The sequence below is a fragment of the Bufo gargarizans genome, chromosome 6, assembly GCF_014858855.1.
Source record: "Bufo gargarizans isolate SCDJY-AF-19 chromosome 6, ASM1485885v1, whole genome shotgun sequence".
In the NCBI taxonomy this organism is placed as follows: domain Eukaryota; kingdom Metazoa; phylum Chordata; class Amphibia; order Anura; family Bufonidae; genus Bufo; species Bufo gargarizans.
Genome location: NC_058085.1, coordinates 116,041,112 through 116,061,874, shown reverse-complemented (window position 1 = coordinate 116,061,874; position 20,763 = coordinate 116,041,112). Strand labels below are relative to the sequence as shown.

General features: G+C 44.4%; 1 protein-coding gene across 1 annotated transcript in view; it reads left to right on the top strand.

Moving 5' to 3' along the window:
- NPEPPS (aminopeptidase puromycin sensitive) overlaps positions 1-17,589 on the top strand; it is a 60,614-nt gene extending 43,025 nt beyond the window's left edge. Inside the window, exons 14-23 of the mRNA XM_044296858.1 lie at positions 232-295; positions 569-708; positions 1,016-1,150; positions 1,274-1,493; positions 1,595-1,737; positions 1,822-1,878; positions 9,778-9,885; positions 15,434-15,589; positions 15,681-15,728; positions 16,411-17,589. Of these exons, the coding sequence (XP_044152793.1) occupies positions 232-295; positions 569-708; positions 1,016-1,150; positions 1,274-1,493; positions 1,595-1,737; positions 1,822-1,878; positions 9,778-9,885; positions 15,434-15,589; positions 15,681-15,728; positions 16,411-16,563 (1,224 nt within the window). The 3' untranslated portion in view covers positions 16,564-17,589. The remainder of the gene's footprint in view (positions 1-231; positions 296-568; positions 709-1,015; positions 1,151-1,273; positions 1,494-1,594; positions 1,738-1,821; positions 1,879-9,777; positions 9,886-15,433; positions 15,590-15,680; positions 15,729-16,410) is intronic.
- The last annotated feature ends 3,174 nt before the right edge of the window (positions 17,590-20,763 follow it).

The following is a 20,763-nucleotide window of genomic DNA, read 5'->3' as shown; positions in this document are numbered from 1 at the left end:
AAAAACAAATGAGAATGAGGTGTGTCCAAACTTTTGGTCTGTACTGTGTGTGTATATAATATATGTATGGACATTGACACAATTCTGACATTTTTGTCTCTATACACCACCACAATGGATTTTATATATATATATATATATATATATATATATATATATATATATATATATATATATATATATATAGTAGGGCAGATAGGAGACAGTCATGATTATGATTGTATTTTTCAGAAAGAAGACACGCATATATTAAAGTTGTCTCAAAAGAAGTTCTGTGCCAGTGGGCCACATAATGGTAAGACTTACCTGGCTGCCTTTTATGCTCCCTTCTAATCTATGAGCGATCCTAAACATGGCTACCGTAGCAGTCTCACCTGATGACATTTTGCAGACAATGCTGCGCACGTTGTCATTGTAGTCTCACTTGTGCTTTTCTGGAGCTGCTCAAAGCTATCCTACCTTTCTTTCTTCCTATTTCTCTTATCTCCTTTATTCTCCCGATGATAGGTTGGCTGGTAAGCCTCCAGCCCCTCTCTCCATATAACATCCTCCTATTGCCCTCGCTCAGGTGAGGAGAGCCCCCTTTGGATGGTACCGATCAGCATCTGCACCAGTGAATCCCCGGCATCCGCTAAATTGAGATTACTAATGGACAAGCCAGAGATGACTGTTGCTCTAGAAGGTGTGACCTCAGACCAGTGGGTTAAGGTGAGCCTAAATGTCTTGTATGACTGGAACAATGTCTGTCTTGGCCACAGGTTGTGAAAGCCGCCTCCTACCAGTGATGTCACCACAGCATGGAGGGGGCAATACTGCCCTCTAATGGTACGACTTAGAGATGACACTTTACCAGCTGTTAATTTTCTCATAATATTTCACTGCCACCTAAAAAAAGCAAGATATATGCAGCTTGGAATTGTGATAGGTCCTGTTTATCTACTTCATCATATCTCAAGTCCCTGCAGAATTTCTCCGGTCTCCATTACATGCTTCATTCTGCTCTCATCCAACGTAGTTAAATCCGGGGACAGTTGGTTTCTACCGCACCCAGTACAGCCCTTCTATGCTGGAAAGTTTGTTGCCTGGTATTAGAGATCTCTCCCTTCAGCCAGTGGACCGGCTAGGCCTGCAGAATGATCTGTTCTCCATGGTGAGTATGAAAAAAAAAATTAGAATATCATCTGTGCAATATTTGCCTTCAGTCTTTGTGTTTCTACAAATGGTGAAAGTCGTCAAACTTTCCCAGTATCATTAATGTGTGTCCCTCCTTCAGGCGCGAGCAGGCATCATCAGCACGGTTGAAGTCCTTAAAGTCATGGAGGCCTTTGTGAATGAACCTAATTACACTGTATGGAGCGACTTGAGCTGTAATCTAGGGATCCTGTCCACACTCTTATCTCACACAGAGTTCCACGAGGAGATTCAGGGTTTCATCAGAGATGTCTTCTCACCGATTGGACAACGCTTAGGCTGGGACCCCAAACCTGGGGAGGGTAGGTTCTAAATATTTGTGGATAAGTGTTTGTAATAGGGCAAACTTTACATTTCTGGCGAAGCTGTCCCAGTGTTACCTAGTTGCTGTATTCCTTCATAGGACACTTGGATGCACTTCTGAGGGGCCTAGTTTTGGGGAAGCTGGGAAAGGCTGGTCATAAAGCGACTCTGGAAGAAGCACGTCGTAGATTTAAGGACCATGTAGAAGGAAAGAACTTGTTAAGTGCTGACCTTAGGAGCCCGGTAAGTTATATTTTTTATTGCTGTACTCTCTCCCCCCCCCAACAATATCAAAACATCCACTTGAGTCAGGATCTGTGTTTGCAGGTTTATGTGACTGTTCTGAAACATGGAGATGCCACAACTTTGGATACCATGCTGAAGGTTAGTTTGCCATTGCATGTAATGTAAGTTTACCGCACCATATTTTTGGCAGACATATAGGGGTCATTTTGGGCCTCTATCTGTGACTTTGCCCTGCTTACGCCAGGTCTAAAATTGTGGGTAGGGAAGAGGATGTGCCACTAGGAAGCTGTCTTACACATAGAACTGGCACTAGATCCGCCGAAGTTATGGAGAGGCTAGGGCCTCTTCATATCTTCGGCGCCTCCTCCACCAGCTATGGGCCTTTATCAAGAAAGACGTTCTGTTGTGCAGACATGAAAAAAAGTTTTTTTTATTTTTTGCATGATGTGAACATGGCACAAGGGAAAACAAAATGTGTTATACCCTCTGTTTATTGATTTACTGTTGCTTATAGACTTCCAACATATTCCATAGCCAACTGAGCATGACACAAAGGGGGGCCAGATTTCTCAGAACACTTTTTCTCATTTGATGACTCACTATTGACTTGGGCAGTAAATTATTTTAGCATAATTCCCACTTTACTAAAGGCAGTCCTGTCTAGCGCATGGCTTGGCACTGCCAAAACAAATCCAATTCGAGTTCTGTATGAAAGGGCAGAAACTAGTAGCTACTAAATTTCCGGTTTAAAGAGAAATCATTTAAAGCGGTTCTCCAGTTTATATTTTTATTTATTTATAGATTAGTAACTCATACACTTTCCTAATATACATGTATTTAAAATTCTTCTCCCTTATCGTTCTTATATCAGTGAAGTAAACCCCGTCTAGAAAGAAATGGTTTAGCCCACAGATGCAGTAGGTTCATAGTAATGCTAACCATGGGTTAACCAAATGGACTAAACATAGTCATGTCATATGATCCTTGGTGTTCAGTTACCACTGTCTAGGTATCTTATCCCCTTAGTGACCACCCATATGCATTTTTACGACAGTCACTAAGGGGCCTTAGGCTGGGCCGCAGCCTTTTCACGGCGGCCCAGTCTAAGCGCTGCACGGGTGCCGCGAGGAGTGCCTATCCGGGCTGTTTAGCGCTTTACATGCCGGGCGCAATGGCGCATGTAAGCAGTGACTGAGGCAGTGGACTCCCTCCGTCTCCTATTGGTACCCTGCAAATGTGATCCGCAGGGTGTAGATGTGTGTAAAGGCTAGCTGGGCTCTGCTAAAAGCCCCAAGCCAGCCTTGAGTGTTTTCCAGCAGGCTGTGCCTCTCTTGAATTTCTCGCTCGTGTCATTGGGGGACACAGGAGACCATGGTATAGCTGCTGCTGCGACTAGGAGGCGACAATGAGATAATCAGTTTTAGCTTAGTGTCTGTAGGGCGTCGTCTTTTGGTTTTTCTTTCTCTTTTAGGTACGGGAAACAGACGCCCAGCCTCTTTGTTTACTCCGGGAGGAAGACCGGTGTCTGTTCCCCTCACCGCCTGACCTCCCCAAAGAAGGCAAAAGTGGACCAGGGTGGCTCAGCTCCCCTGCATCCCGCCAGCCATGTGATCACCTGCATTTTGGCAGCGCCCCCCCCCCCCCCCCCAAGCCTCACTACCACCTCTGTGCTAGTTGCTTAAGAGGTGACCCTGCTGGAACAAAAGAGGATGAAGATGGCGTGAGTATTGTTAACACACCTATTCGGGGCACATACTGTGCATCAACTGCTTTTCCCCTCTCACTGGACGGAGCTATGGTGCTGTCGCATGTTAGTGCTAATAGAGGTTTCCAGGACGTCCCCATGACAGCAATATAGCCTTCCCAGCTTGCCTCTCTCCCACATGGCCGCGGTATTTGGGAGCCGAAGCCACTTCCCTTCCGGGGCCTCTGGGCTCAGCGGTGCACATCCTAGTCGCGCAGGTGCATAGTGGTCACGTCACGTACGGGGAACACTGCGTGTACAGGAAGTGATACCGCTCTGCCAGGATCCAAGATGGCGGCGCCCAGCGTTCTATGCTGGAGGCCTGGTGGGGGCCTCACATGAGGAGTTGACTCTCCCCTAGGGGATAGAGTCCCCAAGAAGGAAAGAGGAGCGCAGCGGCAGCAGGGGGCGGACCCTTAAAGGGGTTGTCCAGGTTCAGAGCTGAACCTGGACAGCCCTCCATTTCCCCCCCGGCAGCCCCCCTGACATGAGCATCGGAGCAGTTCATGCTCCGATGCTCTCCTTTGCCCTGCGCTAAATCGCGCAGGGCAAAGGCATTTTTCTGAGTTCCGGTGACGTACCGGGGCTCTCTATGGGGCTGACAGGAACCCCGGTGACGTCACCGGCACTGATGGGCGGGATTTGGCTCTGCCCTAGCCAGTAAAACGGCTAGGGCAGAGCTAAAGCCCGCCCCTCAGAGCCGGTGACGTCACCGAACACACTGCTGGGCGGAAGTTACCGCCCGGCAGTGTGTTATTGTAAACACAAGAGCCTGTGCCCTGCGCGATCTAGCGCAGGGCACAGGAGCGCATCGGAGCATGAGATGCTCCGATGCCAGGCTCAGGAGGGCTGCCGGGGTGAAAATAAGGGTATGTCCGTGTTCAGCTCTGAACCCGGACAACCCCTTTAAGGTAAGATTGGATAAAAGGAATCGGCAAGCAGTTGGGCTTGTCTGCTGTTCCAAATGGAGTCCCAGATGTCTACCAAACCTGAGATGGCTGGCAATACCCCTGCTCAGGGCTATGCAAGTTTTTACCAAGCCCTGCTTGATTCTGTTTATATATGTACATTAATACTAAGGGAGAGTTCCTTTGTTTCTTTCTTGGTGAAAAGGATCCGGGGCATATATTCCAGACAGAACCTAAGAAGAAAACAAAAATGTATTTCCTGTGCTAGAAAGTTACAGGAATCATACAAAAAACTGCTGTGCCCTGATTGTATTTCAAAACTTCTGAAGATAGAACAGCTGTCCTTCCTCTCTGATCTAGGGTCTATGATAAGAGAGGAAGTACAGGCTACAGTTTCTAGCTTGATTCCTCCTCCACCAGTTTCTCTTCCAGTTTCAAAGAAACCTAGAATCCAGCTGGAATCGGATTCAGACGAAAAGGGCGATAATACTTGATCTGTCCCTCAGGTTCTTCTGAAGACCAGAAAAAATACCTCTTTTCTTTGGAAGATTTCGATTCATTACTATCGGCGGTAAGGGACACTATGGAGGTGGAGAAGGTTCAGCAACCCAGAACAACTCAAGACTAGATGTTTGGAGGATTTAAGGGCAAGGAAAATGAAGCTGTTTCCGGATAATTCCAATCTGAGATGATACTGGAGGGAATGAGAAGATGCAGAAAATAAACTTTCTATTCCTCGAATTCAGAAGTCGCCTTCTATTTAATCCTGAGGACACTAAATTATGGGAAGAAGTTCCAAAAATAGATGTTCAGGTAGCAAAAGTTGCAAAAAAGACTACCATTCCATTTGAAGACTCGTCCTAATTGAAAGATCCCATGGACCGAAAATCTGATGGTCTCTTAAAAAGAGTCTGGGAATTTTCAGCGGCAACAATCAATACGAATAATGCCACCACATCTGTAGCCATAGCTATGGGATTAAGGCTCAATCAGTTTGGAAAACCATTTTAAAGCTCAAGACACCTAGAGAAGTAATTCTAGATTCTCTGCCTTTGCGAAAAATGGCCACAGCCTTCATGGGTGACGCTTCTGCAGAATCTATCCGTTTTGTAGCACAAAGTGGAACACTATAAAATACCGCTAAAAGGGCCTTGTGGCTGAAGACCTGGACGGGCAACGTAGCTTCTAAAAATAAGTTATGTGCAATAGCATTTTCCGGTTCTTACTTATTCGGACCAGTATTGGATACCATTTTAGAAAGCGCGGCTGACAAGAAAAAAGGATTTCCAGAAAAGAAGCCTAAGAAAAGTCAGCCTTTTTGGAGAACAGACAGACAGTCCCAGTACTCATCGATTAGAGGGAAAGGAAAATTAGGTAGATGGAGCTACTCGAAAAGAGGAAGAGTGTTTTCATTAACCCGAACACCACAAATAATCCCGGGAAACAATGATGCCATCCAGGTGCGGGGAAGACTGTTTGGTTTTTTTCAGCCAGGAATGGGTTTCCATTACAAAAAATCCCTGGGTACTCTGAACCATTCAGGAGGGTTACAAACTAGAATTCAAATCTCCTCCCCCACAGCGTTTTCAGATGACCAATCCTCATTCAGAAACGATACAGAATCAACTTCTACTTGATATTCAGTCTTTGTGCAAGATGAAGGCTATTGTTCCAGTACCCTTGCATCAACATTTCAAGGGTCATTATTCCAAACTGTTCCTGGTTAAGAAAAAACAAATGGATCGTTCAGGACAATTCTAAACCTCAAATTCCTGAACAAGTGGATCTCCTATCGAAAGTTTAAGATAAAATCTATTTGGTCAGCCATTCCACTCATCACCCCAGCAGCATTCATGTGCACAATAGTCTTGAAGGATGCATATTACCATAACCCTACTCATCATCATCACCAAAAACATCTGAGATTTTCAATAGAAGTGAACAGCCATTCGGAATCTCGTCCGCTCCGAGGATTTTTACAAAACTGATGGTAGAAGTGATGGCTCACCTAAGACACTACAAAATAATTGGAATTCCATACCTGGACGACTTCTTAACAGCCCAATCTCTGAAGATATTAAAAGATCATCGTCAATTAACACTGGACGTGCTGACAAAATTGGGATGGATTATCAACTTCAACAAATCAGATCTGCGGTTGGAAACCAGGAAGATTTTCTTGGGTACACTTCTAGATTCAGTGAAATAAAGATCCTTTCTACCGATTACCCAACAAAATGCCATGGTAATAAAATTCCAACACTTCAAAAAGAAGAAAAGTTGCACAATCAGAGAGGCAATGAGGATTCTGGGCATCATGACATCTTGCATACCCATGATTCCCTAGGCCCATTTTAATTCAAGACCAATACAGAATCTACAGAGTCAAAAATCTTTAGACAAAAGGATTTTCTTTACCACAGGGGTAAAGAACTCCCTGAACTGGTAGTTAATTCCAGACAACCAAGTGAAGAGAATTCCCTGGAAGCTGGATCCAATGGTGACTAACCACAGATGCCAGCAAGTTAGGCTGGGGAGCCCAGGTGCAACATCTATATTTTCAAGGAGAAAGGTCTCCTCTAGAGAGCCTGGGATCATCAAACTTAAAGAACTAATAGCAGTTCTGAAGACTCTAAAACAGGCTGAAAATAGAAGAGAAGCATCTAAGGATCTACTCGGACAACATCACCATTGTATGTTACCTCAAACACCAAGGGGGAACCAGGAACCCCTTGCTACAGAGGGTTTTTCACTGGGCCCAATCAAACGTGTTATCAATCTCAGCCTTACATCTGAGGGGCAATGAAAACATGACTGCAGATTTCCTGAGCAGGTAAAGAGTCGATCCTGAAGAGTGGATGCTAAACAAAGAAGTATTCCAGGAGTTATGTCACAAATGGGGTCAGCCTCAGATAGACCTATTTGCGACCAGAGTAAAAACACAAACTGTTTTTACTCTCTAAATCTAAGAGACAATCCTCTAGCAGTGGACGGAATGTCACAAACCTGGAACATGGATTTCCCATATGCTTTCCCACCAATTCCTCTTATTCCAGCAGTATTGAGAAAGATTGGTGAGGGCACAACAAAGGTGCTATTGATTACTTCGGCCTGTCCCAAAAGGAGCTGGTACTTGCTCCTCAGAGCAATGTGCATAGAAGAGCCATTAGTTCTCCCAAGGAGACAGGATCTTCTGTTTCAGGGTCCTCTAAAACATCCAGATCTGAAAACCTTGCATTTGACGGCCTGGATCCTGAAAGGGAAATGCTGAAAAGGCAAGGTCTTTTGGAAAAAGTAATTGCAATGTTACAAAATAGTCAGTTACTTCAGCCCTATACAGGAAAATCTGGAAAAAATTTGGTTCCTGGTTGTCTTCAGAACACCCAAACGATTCCTCACCTACCATTTCACGCATCTTTAGACTTTCTTCAGAAAGGGTTTGAGACAGAGTACCTTAAAAGTACAAGTATCGGCTATTTTGGATTTCCTATTAGCTGAACATAGGTGGGTAAAGAGTGTTGTTTTTTTTTTGTTGTTTTTTTTAAAGCCGTTTCCAGATTAAGACCCACAATAAGACAAAATGGCCCAACATGGGACTTAACCTTAGTCCTAAACTCCCTTTGTGAACTTCTGTTTCAGCCATTAAATGATATCTCTTCAAAATATTTGACCATGAAAGCTGCCTTCCTGGTAGCCATTACCTCTGTCCGTAGGATAGGGGAAATTCAAGCTCCCTCTCTCTATGAAAGAACCTTATCTAAAAATTCTTAATGACAGAGTAATCTTAAAGTTAGACCCAGCCTTTTTACCAAAAGTTAGTCTCCTTCCATAAAGAACAGGAAATAACTCTTCCGTCCTTTTTGTGGTTCTCCTTGTAATGCCAAGAGAAGGGGGGGGGGTAGCTGAGAGGAGGAGCTAGCCCTTTTTTTTAGCCTAGTGTCGCCTCCTAGTGGCAGCAGCAGTTATACCATGGTCTCCTGTTTCCCTCAATGAACTCAGTGAGAAAAGGATTTTACAGGTAAGCACAAAAAAAATCCTGTTTTTAAAAGCAATCAATATTGTCTGTTATAGTCCCCTTGTGGGATTATTAAGGGTCTATACACCCGGCCGGAACCCCCATAGAACTGCCTATTCTTGTCCGCAATTGCGGAAATGCGGACAGCACACTGTCGGTTTGAAAAAGGCTCATCATTAGAGCCGAAATGTGTCACATTTGTACCCTATGTGACTAATAAAGAAGAATAATTGCTATTCAGTTAGTGCTGGTCTTTTCTCTTAGCACACTGTGTGCTGTCCGCATCCATTCCTGCCCCATAGAGAATGAATGGGTCCGCACCTGTTCCGCAATTTGGAGAATTCTACGGACGTGTGAATGGACCCCAAGTGGTAAATATTGCAGTATCTCAGTCTAGATACTACAGCATCGCATCACGTCTGTCAGTCTAGATACTACAGCATCTCATCACGTCTGTCAGTCTAGATACTACAGCATCTCATCACGTCTGTCAGTCTAGATACTACAGCATCTCATCACGTCTGTCAGTCTAGATACTACAGCATCTCATCACGTCTGTCAGTCTAGATACTACAGCATCTCATCACGTCTGTCAGTCTAGATACTACAGCATCTCATCACGTCTGTCAGTCTAGATACTACAGCATGTGTTTAGTCCTATTCACTTAGCCATTGATGCATTACACATGACTGATCCATGGACAGTACCATTGTACTGTAGAACCATATTTTTACTAATTAAACCCAGATATATAAATAGAAATATTCCTTTTTTTCCCTGATCTTTTTATTTTATTTATGTGGGGATGACCATATCGTCAGAGTTGCTGTTAACAGTATTTAGAGTATTTTATGTCCTGCGACCTGTGCACGGAAGCAAGTAGATGAGCTGTGACCATCACCTCTTGTAAATGATTGGTCCTGTGTTATCTATACAGAAGTGTTATCTTTCACTGTGATGATAATGAGACGACTGCTGAAGTGTTTTTCACTGAACTGGAAGTCTCAATTAGTGTGAAAACTTCACGATTTTAGGGTGAAAAATAATATAGATGGTGACATGGAAAATAAAACCCACTTTTTTTTATATCATTAGCATAGAAACTTTAAATAGTTGGTCATTTTCTGATGACACATCCCTTTAAAACACGTATATTATAAAAACTGTATTATTTCCTAATTTGTAAACAAATATGCTAAATATATAAGCTGAACAACCCCATTAATTCCCATGTGGTAAATGTGTCATAACTAGAATGGTCACTTCTCCTTTTGATCTCAAACATGTTTAGGTTCACTAAACCCTTGCATGACTGCGCAGTGCCAGGTCTCACACTTGTCACCACTGTCTTCCATTTTACAATTCTTAGCTCCACAAGCAAGCTGACATGCAGGAGGAAAGGAACCGAATCGAACGGGTTCTAGGAGCCATTTCTTCCCCGGAGTTAATCCAGAAGGTGTTAAGCTTTTCACTTTCGGTAAGTCTCTCGTTTCTTACACCCGTGTTTACCACAGTGGCTGCTTCTCTAATGGTTTTGGTTTTTTACAGTACATCAGATTTAAAGGTAGTGTGAACGAAATGGAGCAGATTAGGAACTTAACCTCCTAACATTCACGTTAAAATTGGAAAAAAACATCTGAAAAGTTGGGGGGTGTACCTGCACAGACTCACTCTATCCAATCGGTGCTGCCATTTTCAGACTGTGCAGGGACACCCCCCCCAACTAGTTACCACTCCTCTGTACCCTTACTGCAGACTGCTAGCAATTCATAACTTCTAGTAGAAATAATAAAGGAATGGCACAACATAGGGACATAAGAATAGATGCTGCAGGATTCGTATTACATGGGGAATGCATGAAGCTATTAAAATAGGCATGTCAGGAGTTGTGAAAGGTCCTTTTTAAGGCCCCTTTCACACGAGTGAGTTTTCCGCGCGGGTGCAATGTGTGACGTGAACGCATAGCACCCGCACTGAATCCTGACCCATTCATTTCAATGGGATTGTGTGGGTCTGAGTTATTTTTTTTTTTTTTTTTTTTTTTTTCACGCATCAGTTCTGCGTTGTGTGAAAAACACAGCATGTTCTATATTCTGCATTTTTCACACAGCCCTGGCCCCATAGAAGTGAATGGGACTTCAGTGAAAAACGCATTGCATCCGCAAGCAGGTGCAGATGCAATGCGTTTTTCACTGATGGTTGCTAAGAGATGTTGTTTGTAAACCTTCAGTTTTTTATCACGTGTGTGAAAAGCGCATCAAAACGCATTGCACCCGCGTGGAAAAAACTGAACGCAATCGCAGACAAAACTGACTGAACTTGCTTTCAAAATGGTGCGAGTTTCACTGAACGCATCGGGACCTAATCAGTCACGCTCATGTGAAAGAGGCCTAACCCCTTTGCGACTAGCGCCGTACATGTACAGCGGGAGTCATGGCCGGCGGGTAGGGCTGCAGTAAACGATTATTTTAGTAATCGAGTATTCTATCGATTATTTTTTACGAGTAATCTAATAAGAAACAAATAATAGACTGTTTTCCTTTATAAAAACTTATCGGACCCCCTGCCATCAGTCCCCAACACCCTTTGTTCCCCACTGTGCGATCAGCCCAAGTGCCATCAGCTCCACTATCCCCCACACAGTGCCATCAGCTCCGCCCCCACTATCCCCCACACAGTGCCATCAGCTCCGCCCCCACTATCCCCCACACAGTGCCATCAGCTCCGCCCCCACTATCCCCCACACAGTGCCATCAGCTCCGCCCCCACTATCCCCCACACAGTGCCATCAGCTCCGCCCCCACTATCCCCCACACAGTGCCATCAGCTCCGCCCCCACTATCCCCCACACAGTGCCATCAGCTCCGCCCCCACTATCCCCCACACAGTGCCATCAGCTCCGCCCCCACTATCCCCCACACAGTGCCATCAGCTCCGCCCCCACTATCCCCCACACAGTGCCATCAGCTCTGCCCCCACTATCCCCCACACAGTGCCATCTGCTCCGCCCCCACTATCCCCCACACAGTGCCATCAGCTCCGCCCCCACTATCCCCCACACAGTGCCATCAGCTCTGCCCCCACTATCCCCCACACAGTGCCATCAGCTCCGCCCCCACACAGTGCCATCAGCTCCGCCCCCACTATCCCCCACACAGTGCCATCAGCTCCGCCCCCACTATCCCCCACACAGTGCCATCAGCTCCGCCCCCACGCTCCCCCACACAGTGCCATCAGCTCCGCCCCCACGCTCCCCCCGACACCCGGATTGCACAGCGTCACTGGTTTCTATGACGCTGTGCACTCCAGGCGCCTGGCCTTAGTTGCGCCCCACCCCCTCGGTTTCCCCAACTTACCTTTCCAGCAGGGGTGCTGCCGACACTCCATCGTTCCGCGCTGCTCTGCTCCTGACGTCACACAGTGCGTCAGGTCATGGCGTGAGGAGGTCAGAGCAGCGCAGGACCAAGGACGTACTGTGGAGTGTCCGGAGGCCGCCTGCTGGAAAGGTGAGTATTCCAAGCGCAGCGGGAGACCACGGAGCGGGAGTAATAGCAAGCGCTTCACTCCCGCTCCGTGGTCACATGACACAAACGAATCTTCGGCGGGTGTCTGCTGTTTCTAATTACCGCAACCAGCAATAATGCTAATCGCGGTAATTAAAGGGTTTCTGTCACCACAATCTTTGTTATTAAACAGGCTGACATTATACATGTGCAAATGTCACTTGCTGGCCCTGTCTGCTGGGGAAATCTCGCGCCCATGCCATCCGGTTCAGTATTTGGCACAGACAGTGAGGGAAGGATGCTTGCTGGCTGCCTGCCGGCTTCCTGCCTGCGCCAAATACTGAACGGGGTGGCGCATGCGCACGATTTTCCCGGCAGGAGGAGACTAACGTTGGCCTGGCCCTGTAAATATGAGCTTCAAAATCATCATAAAAAAAAAAGTAAAACAACTTCAAAAATATTAATAAACTGTAACCATATAATAAAATACATAAATAACAAATTATAAACATTATGGGCATCACAGTGACTGAAAACGCCCATACTATTAAAATATAAAAATATTTTTCCAATACGGCGAATGGCGTAGCCAATTTTCCATTCTTTCATTGCTTCTCTTACCCAATAAAATTCACACACACTCCAAAATGGATTCAATGAAAACTACAGCTCAGTACATAGAACTATAAAAAAAAGTTATGGTGGTCAGAATATGTCAATGTAAAAAAAATATTTTTTTTTCAAAGTTTACATTTATTTTTACACTATTTAGACATAAAAAATAAAAAAAAATATACATATGTGGTATCGATGTAATCGTTTAGTTTTGCCGCAAACGGAACGCCATGGGAACAAAACCCGTAAAACAGTGGAGAAATTGCGTTTTTTTCCTAATTCCACCACATTTGGAATTTTTTTAGCTGCTCATATCTTTTGGTTTGGTACCAGCGAGTTGGGCTATGTATTGTTTGAAAGCCAGAATGACAGCAATAGTACATAGGAAGATATCACTGTTAGAAATCGGGATGCACAAGTTGCATGGTTCTAGCTGCTACCATTCAGGAGATAGCAGCATCTAAAGCAGCCTTCCCCCCCTCCCCTTTCTGTCCGAGCTCGGCTCGGGCAGAACAGTTAAGTACTGCTCCCACAGCCCGAGCTGAGCTTTGGCAAAACAATTAGAGGGTTAGAGGGGTTTTCCGAGATTCTTTTTCTGAGTGTCTATCCTCTGGATAGGTCATCAGTATCTGATCAGTGGGGGTCCAACACCCGGGATTGCCGCCGATCAGCTGTTTGAGAAGGCACTGGCGTTCCTGTGAGCGGCCTTCTCTTAGATTTTCCTAGGCCGATCACATTCAAGTGAATGGGGCTGAGCTGCAATACCAAGCACATCCACTATACAATGTACGGAGCTGTGCTTTGTAAGCTGCGAGAAGCCAGTGGTGCTCACAGGAGTGCTGCTGCCTTCTCAAAACAGCTGATCGGTGGGGGTCAAGAGGATAGGTTATCAGTAAATATATCTCAGAAAATCCTTTTTTTCCCCCCAACTTTGTATTTATTAAAGTTTTTGATACATATGAGCAACTGTCTGCATTACAAGGTCTCCAAGATGGATATGGATTACATAGAAAAACAGGCAAAAATGATACCGCACCAGTTTATATAACAAAATCTGGTATACATCTAAGACTTATAAAGCTTTAATTATGGAAGCGCTCGCTAGTATACATTAGGTGCCGGGAGCTGGAAAGAAGCACAGCAAGCGCTTCCGGCACTTGCCCTCCTTGTTCTTTTTATATGGGGTCGGCGCTGCACTGTCCTGGCCCCCGTACAGCTTCAGAACATAGTGCACGCACTATGACCTGACGCTGCAAGCTGTCGGGCGACAGTGCAGCGCGGGCTGGAGAAGACAGGGGAGTGAGACGCTGGACCTGAGCCGCGGCGCAGGATAGGTAAGAGGAGATTTTTTTATTTTATTCTGATCTGAGGTCTGATAGTGGTTAATAATAAGGGGCTGATTTGAGGTCTGATGGGGTTCTGACATGGAGGGCTGATATGGGGGTCTGATATGGGTATCTTATCATTGGGTGCGTCTTATAAAGCGAAAAATACGATAATAAGAAAAAGGGGAGGGGGGTTTACTGTTCTCTCCTTCGCTCTATAAATAATGATCAGTATGGTAAAGATCCCAAAGGGTCCAGATGTTCAAAAACCTATCTACATTCCCTTGTGACAGAGCTGTGTAGTATTCCAAAGAGCGTATGTCTTTAATACGGGATTAATAATCTGCCTTGGATGGAGGAGCAGTCCAAAAAAGCGCTATAAGGCATTTTGCCTCTGTAAGTAAATGGAGGGGCAGCCTGGAGACATGACGCTCCAAACCCATAGGGGGAACATTTAGTAGGTACGTGAGCGGCTCCAATGCCACCGAGCATCCCAGGACTTCCTGTACTACAGAAGGCACCATAGACCAGAAGGGCAATATGAAAGGACATTCCCAAAAAATGTAATAGATTGAGACCCAACTAGCTGAACATCTCCAGCAAACATTGGGGATATTCCCGTTAAGGGTAGAAAATCCTTTAAGTGGCCCTCATTCTAAATTTGCAGACTGCTGGACAACACAACTAGGCAGGGTCGGCAGTACCATAGTATAGCACAAAGTACCTCTCCAGAAGCTGTCCATTCTGTGATCACCATCAATAACTGCCATGTTCTTCATCCAGTTGTCTTTAAGATATAGAGCAGGGAGCTTTGGAGGTGAGAAGTGGGACACAGCACCAAGCCAGCCCTCCTTTCAGCATGCTGACTAGACATCCCCTAGTAATGACCCCTCTAGTGCCCCCAGTAGTATGCTCCCCAAGTAGATAAGGAAAGATAAATAAAATAAAGATAAATTACCCGAGTACCGTTCCAAGTCACCATCTTTGGTGCAGGGCACAGTCCTTTTCTAGCCTGCGGCTTGAGATGCCTGTATCTCTGCGCCAATTGTACACTGCCTCATCTAGTGACCTGTGGCCTATGAGCGTTATCCGCAGGGAGCCATGGGCTCCCACGCCCCGCCTCAGTATTCAGCTGTATCACCCTCCTGAGGACAGCGATACAATTAAATTCAGGCCAGCTGCTTAAGTACCTGAAACTGCCAGCGTTTCTTAATGCTGAGAACATCAGTTCATTATGTACCTGGCTGGCGGCAGTGAGGAGGGCTTGAGGAGCCTCTAGACCATGGATGTCAAACTCATGGCCCTCCAGATGTTGAAAATCCACAACTCCCATCATTCCCTGATAGCTGTAGTATGCCCAGGCATGATGGGAGTTGTAGTTTTGCAACAGCTGGAGGGCCACGAGTTTGACATCCCTGCTCTAGACCATCGTCCCACCGGGAAATTTCCCTGTAGGATCAATGGCCAGTCCAGCCCTGATTTCCATTCAGGTTTCCTGTCGAGATACTGTATCTTGAGCAACCTACAGTAATGGTGGTCAGCGAGTCCTTTAAATTATGTTTTTCTTCTCTTTGCTGTCTAGGAAGAGGTACGTCCTCAGGACACAGTGTCTGTAATTGGAGGTGTTGCTGGAGCCAGCAAGCTTGGCAGAAAATCTGCATGGACCTTTGTGAAGGAAAATTGGGAGGAACTACATAACCGGTACCAAGGTGGCTTCCTTATCGCACGACTCATAAAAGTATGAAGAGTTTTGCTTTTATTGTGACATTGTTTTGTTACACGCAGGTGGCCTTTTTGTGGCTTACACATTCTTGTTTCTGTCCTTTTAGCTTTCTGTCGATGGCTTTGCTAGTGAGAAAATGGCTGCCGAGGTTAAGGTAAGCAGTTGGTATAATTTAGTGATTTTACATGAGCTCATCACATCTTCCTTGTGTTCTACAATGTAGTGGCACAGCAAGACCCAAAGGTCGAGAGCAGCATAAACTTCACTATATTTTTCGGTTTGACTACTTCTTTCACTAGCTGTTTATTTGTAAATAGTGAAGTGATCTATTGCCAGATACATGATTTAAAGGGGTTATCCCATGAGTAACGTAAAATTAAAATCAGACATCACAATCCCTTGACATGACAATCTCCTTCCAACAAAGCTAGAACCAGCCCTGTACCTCACATGGGTCCAGAGATATCACCATAGCAAGCTGACAGCTCAATGGGAGTGTCCTTTCTGCTGCAGCTCAGGGGGCGTGTCAATGGTCTCCCTATCACAGCTCAGGAGGCAGTTGAAGGATGAAACTGAGCATGTGCGGTCATCTCAGTGAGCAGGACAAAGAAATAAGAAAAAAAACAAACAGCAGGTGGTGCTATACAGATACATTTTATTGAATAACTCAGTGGCTATACAAAAATTTTAATTACATGAAATTAGAAAAGCCCCTTTAATAGTTATTTGGCTATACTGTACACTAAATTGGACACTACCATTCAGCTATTGAATCCCCAGATATTTCTCTAATGTCTTTGTATTTTTTTTTCTTCCCCTTTTTGTCTCCTTACCAGGCATTCTTTGATTCTCATCCAGCGCCCTCTGCTGAGCGTACAGTGCAACAGTGCTGTGAAAATATCCTACTGAATGCTGCCTGGCTGAAGAGAGATGCAGATGCTATGCATCAGTATCTATTGCTGCGCAAGTCACCCTCCTCGACAGTGTGATTGTTCGCAGTGATTCCCATCCGCCTGCTCTCTCACCGCCCCAACAGGCTAAACCCTAGGTCCCCTGCTATGGGAGGCTATGTACCTGTCCTCCCTATCCCTCAACACCCTTTCCACACTCTGGGAAGCTGGTGCAAAAAAATAAATAAATAATGAAAGCTCCCATTTGATCCTCGTTCAGTCCTCAATCGACTCCTTAGGGATTTTATTAAATTGCTCAGTCAAATTTGTACATATAATAGAAGTAGCGCCAAGCTGCTAACTGTGAATCTCCCAGATGTCCTTTCCGTGGAAATTCTGCCTGAGAATAGAAGAGAGTTTTTGTAGTGGTAGAGGTACCAAAACCAGTGTAGAGGGTTATCCTTAAGTAAGGGGCCGCAACTTGACGAGTTATCACAGAGAGTGCATTAGCCAGGGCCATTAACGGAAGGTGGCTGGGTTTAGATGGAACTTTTTTTTTTTTTTTCCTTTATTTTCTGGTGAGGGCTTTTCGCTTCATGTTCGGTCCTATATACCTCTTGTATTCTCCCACATCAGAAAATTGTATTTGTTGGCTGCCTGTATGTTCTGATGTTATACCCCTTGTTCTGAAAGGAATATTTAATCAGGGGTTGTCTGCCCTCACACTAATCTCCTGCCCACCACTCTGTACTTCTGTGGCCTGGGCCAGTACCGGAGAGGCTTGCATTGTGGAGGCCTATCTAGTACTGTACTGATAAGCATATCTATACTGTAGACTTCTTTTCTCACCTGTGCCGGAAGGAATAAGGTGCAGGCACTGTACTCATGTTCTTGATGTTTTCTCCCCTCTTTCCTTCCCAATTTCTAGGTTATTCCCACATCCTGGGTCTGTGCAGTCTAATGGCATAGTGGCAGGGCCGTGGGCCTTGGTTCTGAGACTTGCTTACCTGAGTCCTCTTTTGTGCTATTGTTTTAAAACTTTAAAAAAATTGAATTAAAAATTTGAAAAAAATAGTAATAATAAAAAAATGTTGGCGTTAATAAAGACAAAATGTGAGTGTGTAATGAATGTGTGGTTGTGACTCTGTGATATTCAGATTTTTTTTAATCCATGTTCCCAATATATATACAATGCTTTTGGAAAGTATTCAGATTCAAAAATCCCTTTTGCTTTTTTCACATTTTGTGTTGTGGCCTTGTTTTAAAATAAAAATTCAAGAACCCTCCAAACCGCTTATGTATTAAAAATAAAATTTAGCATGGACATAACTATTCACACCCCTTACTCAGGAGCTTTGTCAGCAATTACAGCCTCCAGTTTTCTTGGGTTTGATGCCACAAGATTTTCACACCTGGATTTGGGGATTTTCTTCTCTGCAGATCCTCTCAAGTTGGATGGGGACTGTCGGTGGCCAGCCATTTTCAGGACTCTCCAGAGATGTCAGGACTCTGGCTGGGCCACTCAACATTTACAGAGTTGTCCCTAAGCCACTCCAGTATTGTCTTGGCTATGTGCTTAGGGTCATTGTCTTGTTGGAAGGTGAACCTTTGGCCCAGTCTGAGGTTCAGAGCTCTCTGGATCAGGTTTTCATTAAGAATATCTCTGTACTTTGCTCCATTTAATTTTCCCTTTACTGTGACCAACCTGCCTGTCCCAGCACCCCCACAGCATTATACTGCCATCACCATGTTCTGCTGTAGGGAAGGTATTGGACAGTACCTGATATCCTCCAAACATTATGCTGAGAATTGAGGCCAAAAAGTTCAATTTTGGTTTCATCAGACAAGAGAATCTTGTTTTTCACAGTCTGGGAGTCCTTTAGGTGCATTTTTACTAGGCAGGCTTTCATGCGTTTTTTTTTTTTTTAACTGAGGTGAGCATACTTTTTGCCACTCTGCCATGAAGCCCAGATTGATGGAGTGCTGCAATGATGGCTGACTGACCTTCTGGACGTTTCTCACATCTGCACACAGGATCTTTGGAGCTCAGCTATTGGGTTTTTTCTTACCTCTCTTACCAAGGCCCTTTCCCCCCTGATTACTTAGTTTAGTGGGGCAGCCAGCTCTAGGAAGAGTCAGTTTTCCATTTAAGAATTATGGACGCCACTGTGCTCTTGGGAACTTTCACTGCAGAAGAAATTTGTTGTACCCTTCTCCAGATCTGTGCCTCCACAGAATCCTGTCTGAGCTCAACAGGCAGTATCAGCTGTGAGATCTTGTAAAATCAGAGATGTGGCTTTTCAAATCATGTCCAATCAACTGCATTTACCCGAGGTCTACTCCAGTCAAAGTGTAGAAACATCCCAAACATGATCAAGAGAAATGGGAGGCCCCCAGACCTAAATTTCCAGTGTCATAGCAAAGGGTCTGAATATTTATGTCCATGTGAAATTTAGTTTTTCCTTTTTCATAAATTAGCAAAAATTGTTTTCGCTTTCTCATTATGAGGTACTGAGCGCAGAATGATGGGGAAAAACTCAGAGGCCAGTGATTGGCTGCAGTGGGCATATGTTGTTGATATGTCACTGCTGTGGCAGCGCAGGATCTGCCAGGTGGATTATCTGGTTTATGTCTGATGCGTTAAATAGATTACACCTTTACTATATTGATTCTTACAGCCTGACCAAAATACCTGCTTGTGACTAGTCCTGTCTATCAGCAGACTCCATTTATTATACTCTTATATAGCACTGACATATTCTGCAGCGCTTTACAGACATTAGCATGAAGCTGTCCCCAATGGGGCCCACAATCTAAGGTCCATTCACCTTTGTATGATTCTAGAAGCTAGCACTCGTGCAATGCTGGCTGCAGTGTTGGTAAATGAAGGCTGCTGATAGATTGGACTTGTCACATGATCCTCCATCAGCGGGCATTTTGGGACTGGAGCGCTGGGCTGTAAGAAAAAGTAACTGCTGTAAGTGCAAACGTCTTCATGCTTGGCCCTGTCCATCAAAGTGCAGAGGGAGCAGCAGTTGAGAGCTGAGCCCCTAGCTGTAAAGGCAATGCCCCCGTTGCTCCTAGAGGTTCATTTGCATATATTAAAATATGGGACCAACACAGATGCCTTCAGCTGCCAAGCACGCGTGTTACAGGTCTGCCAGTGTCATAGGTACAAATCTGCTGACAGATGCCCTTTGGAAGGAACAGCAGTCATGACACCCAGTCCTCTCTGGTGCATACAGTTCACTGCAAGCACAAGAACAGTCATCAAATCTACTTCACGCATGTAAACACGAACAAAGGATAAACTGAGACTAGATGGGTATAGTAGCAAAATATACATATACATTCTTTTAGACAATACATAAAAAGGTCAATTTATATGTGATGTATCACATCAGATAAAAAGATGGACTACACCTGAGGGGACATAACATAATTGATTACAATTAGAAAAAGAGGGCAGTGAGGCTAACACCCAGCTAAAATTCACACATGTCCAGAAAAAGTGCAAATGCATATCTCCAAACTTGTACACATATATACACGCACATAGGACCTATTTTACATGTAAAAAGTTTTTTATATCACAAGTAACCACAATTTTACTGGTGTACACATATGTATCTCCGGAAAAAAGGCTGCCAGTGCATCAAGTTGGGACATACACGTGTATGGCAGCCGGACAAACAAAGTCCCATCCACTTGTAAAAAAAAAAGACTAATGCCTCAATCACAGCAAAAAAGTGTGTGTGCGCATATTATCATCCATTATAAAATAGAGATACAAAACCAGGTCCCATAGAGATGCGTGAACATATATGTTATTACTGCCAGTGCCCTAAGAATAGAGCCATGTATGGGTATGCATATACAGATACACATGAATCGATCACCTAAATAACTATCTAAATAGATGGAATCAAAAAATCACAGAGATCGATCCCTACAACCAATCCAAGAGTAACTAAATTATATTACAAAGGCCTCACTGCCCTCTTTTTCTAATTGTATTCAATTATGTTATGTCGCCTCAGGTGTAGTCCTTTTTATCTGATGTGATACATCACATATAAATAAACTTTTTTTTTTATGTATTGTCTAATAAAGTATATGTATATTTTGCTACTATACCCGTCTAGTCTCAGTTTATCCTTTGTTCGTGTATGCTTATGTACACTGAGTGGGTACGTCACTATAGGGATCATCACATGGGATCATTAAATGTGAACGCAAATCTGTGTGCATTCTGTGACTGTTGTATTCTAATCTCTTCACGCATGTAAAGTAGATCTT